Source organism: Xiphophorus hellerii, chromosome 22 (genome assembly GCF_003331165.1).
Source record: "Xiphophorus hellerii strain 12219 chromosome 22, Xiphophorus_hellerii-4.1, whole genome shotgun sequence".
Taxonomy (NCBI): domain Eukaryota; kingdom Metazoa; phylum Chordata; class Actinopteri; order Cyprinodontiformes; family Poeciliidae; genus Xiphophorus; species Xiphophorus hellerii.
In genome coordinates this window covers 354,410-360,212 of record NC_045693.1, presented here as the reverse complement: position 1 = coordinate 360,212, position 5,803 = coordinate 354,410, and the positions used below count along the sequence as shown (strand labels likewise).

Sequence of the window (5,803 nt, the reverse complement as noted above, 5' to 3'; positions counted from 1 at the left end):
TAACCTATGGTTAACTCAAGTGGAACCTACTGGATGTTGTATTTTAGCATTTCTTCCTGAAAGTCTGCCTGTGTAGATCTGGACACAGATGGGTTTTAACGGCTACTTTTGTTATACAAACAGTTCTGTAAAATCCTGCTATGCAGGTAAAATGTAAGTAGTGTTAAAATCCTAATCAGTGTAAACTCTGTACTTACCAGGTGAGTAGAGAAACCAACATGTTGGTGGAGGCCGTCTGGCGCTTTCTTACTTACTGAACGCTGATCACAACAAACCGACTCAAACTACAGGAAGCTGCCGGCATCTGAAGTGTCTGCACTTCACCATTAGCTTATAAAGTGAATATTCTCACACACAGCCCTGTATGTTCCTGGTGTTTAAAGACTAATGAACAGTTAGATAATACTGCCTCGTTTCCACTCAGCGGTATGGCACAGGTCGGTGCGGTTCGGTACAGTCTTTCCACCGCTAGTTTAAATGGAGCTAAACCCAAACACTTACTGTTGCACCATAGTCTGATGACAAACGGACTCTCACCAGTGCAGAGGTTCTCAACTCCAGTCCGTAAGGAGTTTAGAAACTTTTAGATGTACAACACACCTCAATCAAATGCCTGAATCAGTTAAAATCGCCAGATTTCTACTGATGACTATTTTACTCAGGTGTGTTCAAGCAGAGACACATCTAGAAGTTACCAGACACCGACTCTAGACACCTGGGTTTGAAGACACCTGAGCTGGTATATCTCATGTTCGCTGCAAGCAGTGATGTTTTTCTGTCCCCCAACCAATGGACAGTGTTGACTGACGCCATTCGCTCCATCCTAACTGTACCAAACCATATGGACCAACAACTGAAGGGAGTCCAGGACTGGTGAGGTACAGATCAGTTCTATGAACTACTTCTTAATGGGAACAGACTGAAGTGTCTACGGAAACTTGTCCACACTTCCATCTTCTTCCACTCACCTTCTACCTTTAGATCACCGTTTCTCAGGTCCAGTCCTCAGAGATCACTACCCAGCGTATTTTAGATGTGTCTGTTCCAGAACACCTGATTCATGAAACCAAGAGAAGCCTGTTAGTCACCCACTTATTCAAGCCAGGTGTGTGGCAGGAGGGAAACACCTACAACATGCAGGCCAGTCTGGAGCTGAGAAACATGGCTACTTTATGAGGTACTCACAAGGTACCAGTAGGAAACTTCCAGTAGGTCATTTCCTGGGCTCCTCTACCCTAAAGTCCTTGGTTGTATATATTCTGTAGGTCCAGACTGCACCAAGTGGTATCCAAGAAACACCCTGTAGGTATTCAGTAAAGGTCAAGAACTGAAACCATTAATCAAATCACTGGACACTAAAAAACACAATTTTCTGACAGAATAACACTCAGAGTTAAAAATAAGCCAGAACTGTATTAAAAATATATACATTTTGCACTTAGAATAATAATAAGCAGCTTTAGCTTCACCTGGTTCAAATTCTGTGGAAAAAAATTCCTATTGAGCAAATCTTCATAACTTTATTCAAAATTAATCATCAGATCAGCTTTGCACCGTACTGATGGAGACCAGAAGAAAGGCTGAGATCTTTACATGTTAATGTTAGATTTTCTTAGTTGAACCTTTTTTTAGTTTTTAGGATCTAAATTGGGCAAAAACTTATGTTGTAATTAATTTTAGCTGATTAAATCACTGAAGAGATTTTTACCTGGGCAGATTTAAAATGTCAAAGTTTTGATCTACTTTCCTAAATACCAGGAGTCAAATCTCTTCAATCTGTCATCAAACATCGATCAAAGAACATAAATCTATCAGTTATCAGCTCGTTTATCTGCTTCCTGTTCCCTCCTGCGCCACACGGTGGCAGCAGCGATCTCTCTAGATCATTTTAGAAAGAAGTGAACTTCTAAAAACTGGAGTTTTATTTATTCTACACAGCTTAAAACCGAGGCTGAGACAAAACCATGTTGATTATCTTTATTTTGGAATCACGCAGACAGCTTTAACCTGCACAGATCCACAAAACCACCCAGAACCCCAGCAGAATCTCAAAGTTTTGATTTAATGCAGCAACCATCACATCCAGGTTCCCTGAGGATCTCAGAGATAAAAACCACAGAGTCCAGATGAGAGGAGAAATCTGGGCTTTCTTTCTGTGGCTGAAAGCAGGAAGACGATTCGGCGGCTGCAGCCTGGAGATTACTTGGTTCAAAGCTGCTTCCTTCATGCAAACGCTGGAATAAACAGCAGTGGAGGCCGAAACGAATCAGATGGACGGATAAATCAGAGCGCAAACTGCTGAGATCAGGAAAGAAAACTGATTTTAATTCATCTCTCCTGGTCTGAAAATGTTCAGTTACAGAGCAGCAAACGTCTCCTCTGGGTGTGTTGTTTAATTATTACTAAAAACATAAAGCGTGTCATAAAGTCCAGCTCTGGAGCAGCAGATCACAGGTCAGGTCTGCACAGATTAATGACTGACTGCCTGCAGGAAAACTCACATTCTGAGTCACAATTATGTTTCATTTGGGTCAGAACAATGGAACTACTTTACAATGAGGCTCCTCTTTACAGATGGCTAATACATATTTCATAGATATGTTAATTACTATCTAAATACTTTATAAACCATTAATTAAAGGAGATAAGGAGAAAAACTATTGTTGAGCCTGTATATTTTATCTAGTTATTATACTACTTCGCACAATAAGCATTTGTAAATGTTTTATTTAGCATGTAGCCTAAATAAAACAATAACAGTTTCTAATAATTCATTCAGTGTTAATAGATGAATGGTAACATGTTTACTAGGTGGAGAAAAAATGATTCTGTAGAGAATCGCAATAATGAATCAACTCAAAATGCTCAAAAATCATTTTCAGTCCGCTTCATTTATTGTAAAATTATATTATGAATAATTGTTTGACATGTTTGTTTTGACTTAAGGAAAAACGTAATGCTGCAGATTTAAGTTACAGAATTTTATGCACAAAAATATTTATGTTTAAATATAAACTGATGGATTTGATATAGTATGGGACCTTAGAAAGTTGTTGAAATAAATATTTTTATCAGACGTGTCAGGAACAGTTTAAACAGAATCTCTAGACCGCTTTAATCGAAAGTCGTTTTGAATCGAATTCTAAAAATCGGAATGAATCTCTGAACACTGAAAGATTTGCATCTCTAATATCTCTAAATTATTTATTAGCCATCTATAAGGGGAGCTTTATTCTAAAGTGGTACCAGAATAAGTCTGGCCAGGTCCGTGAAGCCCGGTACGGGACCTGGGCCAGGTCCATTTAACCCGGTCCGGTCCGGGCGGATCACAGGTGCACCTCCGGGCCGGGGTACGGCTCCCCTCCGCACCAGAAGTGAGGCGGCTGGGAGATCTCCATGAGCCAGACCTCCTTCTCTTTCCCGTCCGCGGAGTTCGGTTCCGAATTGGTGAGAACCTGGTAGTAGTGGCAGTCCCTGCCGTCGTCCGGGTCATACGGCGGGGCCAGAATATCCATGAACGCCGTCGGCCCGTCCACGGCGTCGATCTGGTGAAGGTTGTCCCGCTCCGGAGAGAGGACGCAGGGCCCGCTCTCCTCCGTGTATTCGGCGGAGGACCGCAGCACGGAGCGCCGCAGAGCGCCCATCTGCGCCGGGGGCAGCGGCGGCGCCGCCTGCGTCCCGCCGCCGTGCCGCTCCAGCCGGTCGAAGCAGCTGATCCTGACCTTCCCGTAGAGGACTTTGAGCACGCCGTGCATGCCCGGGTGGTCGTGCAGCGGGATGGAGGCGCCGCTTTTCAGCAGGAACACCCCCATGCTGAACTGGTCCGTCTCGCAGATGTGCATGTAGGTGACCGGCGGCACTCCGTGGTGGTACGGGTTCGGCCGCGGCGCGCTGTCCTCGGCTCTCCGCGGGACGAGCTTCAGGTCAGCCGCTCTGACTTCCGTCATCAGGCTTTTCAGGTTACCGTGGTTCTCTACGAAGGACTTTCCGCTCTCCTCACCGAGTCCTGGTGGGTTCCTGAAGGTGACCAGAGCCTGTCGGGCTATTCTCTGGACGATGGAAGTCATGGTACTGTCGCTTGGCATCATCCCGGATCAGGAGCGCAGCTGCCCGGGTCCGCTGCCTGCTGTTAGCCGTAGCCCCTCTGCTAGCTTCAAAGATAGTTTATTGACAAGATGCTCCACTCCGCTGTCAAAACGCTTCGAACTGAAGGATCTTTGCTCGGAACCGAACTGTTTAAAATGATTTTACAAAATTAAAATTAAACAAGTTTCAGTCTAAACATTAAATATTTAAACAGAATATTCATCATACTTACAATGAATACGATTCTATGGTAAAGCGACTTTATGTATAACACGTCCTGCTGTTCGTTTAGTAGCTTTGTTATTTTATAAACACATTAATGTTTAAATGTTTCGGAAAAAATTACGAAATTCATAATAATTTCTGAATCTATGACCTTTAGGCAGAAAATCTGAATTTAACGGTCACTTCGAAACCCCATTTTTAAATAACTGTCAAACACGTCCGCACCAGGCAGCTCGAACGCAGAGAATCATGGGAGATGTAGTTATATATATATTTTTTAGATAAAAAAGCTCCACTTTCTTGTCACAAAGTAAAATTAACTTGAAATACTGATAGAGAAGACTTAATACAGTTTTAGTACTTTATTTAAAAAAATAACTAAATGATTACTGTCAATATGTTTGCTAGTTTGAGATTGATCTTCCGAAAGGATACACTACATTTCCCAAGATGCCACAGACGGCATAGCGATAACCAGCTATTCCTCGAATACAAGCGGTTAGGCAGGGAAAACAAGTTGTCTTTCTGTCAAACTGTGTCAAGTTTGATGCTTATAGATCAGAAACTGAAACAAAAAGCGACTGTGTGTCGGACTGATACTAACAGAGACCCTGAAGATCCCATTTTAAACTGGTTTCATCTGGTGTCTAATTTCAGGAGCCTTTTTATGCATCACAGAAAGCATAAAAAAATAAGATTCTCCAGGGAGAGATGATTATACAACACATAACTGCAAGGATTTATAAAAACAAGTGTTGGATCCACATGGTAGAATTTATTTTTTAAAAATTCTCTGACCAACAAGGCTTGAAATCTCCACAGTGTAAATTTGTGTAAATCTGCAAAGAAATGTTACTGAAGGTCCTAGATCAGGGGGTCAGTGACCTTTGCAACTTTTCAGTCCAGCTAAACCAAATTTATTTAGAGTTGCAACACCACTCTTCAAAATAAAATAATTTTTATAGAACCAACTAAAGGAAATTTGTTCCATTTTTCAATTATTAAAAACAGCAACTTGTTTTATGTTATGTTTTGTGGAAATATTTTGCAGATGGTGAATGAAAATGCCCAAGAAAAAGTGCTAAAGATAATATCACCTTAACTTTTATAAACATATTTAATTTCTTTAGCATTTTTAGCCAAATAGCTTCCATTTCATTGACAATAAGTCCTTTTAGCTTCACATTGATGATCATCCGGGAGGGACTCAGAGTAGAGCCGCTGCTCCTTCACATCGAGAGGAGCCAGTTGAGGTGGCTCGAGCATCTGGTCAGGATGCCTCCTGAACGCCTCCCTGGTGAGGTGTTCCGGGCACGTCCCACTGGGAGGAGGCCCCGGGGAAGACCCAGGACACGCTGGAGGGACTATGTCTCTCGGCTGGCCTGGGAACGCCTCGGGATTCCCCCGGAGGAGCTAGAAGAAGTGGCCGGGGAGAGGGAAGTTTGGGCCTCCCTTCTGAAGCTGCTACCCCCGCGACCCGACCTCGGATAAG

At 42.8% G+C, this 5,803-nt stretch overlaps 1 protein-coding gene across 1 annotated transcript; it reads right to left on the bottom strand.

Moving 5' to 3' along the window:
* Nucleotides 1-1,962: 1,962 nt before the first annotated feature.
* On the bottom strand, nucleotides 1,963-4,930 carry LOC116712955 (2-aminoethanethiol dioxygenase-like). Its single transcript, XM_032552861.1, has 2 exons — nucleotides 4,319-4,930; nucleotides 1,963-4,232 (listed from the first exon to the last, which is right to left on the bottom strand). Exon 2 carries the CDS (start codon nucleotides 4,086-4,088, stop codon nucleotides 3,327-3,329), a length of 762 nt encoding a protein of 253 aa, XP_032408752.1. The 5' UTR covers nucleotides 4,089-4,232; nucleotides 4,319-4,930; the 3' UTR covers nucleotides 1,963-3,326.
* Between the last annotated feature and the right edge of the window lie 873 nt (nucleotides 4,931-5,803).

Coding starts and splice junctions, on each gene's coding strand:
- LOC116712955 (XM_032552861.1), bottom strand. CDS start 4,088: ATGATGCCAAGCGACAGTACCATGACTTCCATCGTCCAGAGAATAGCC.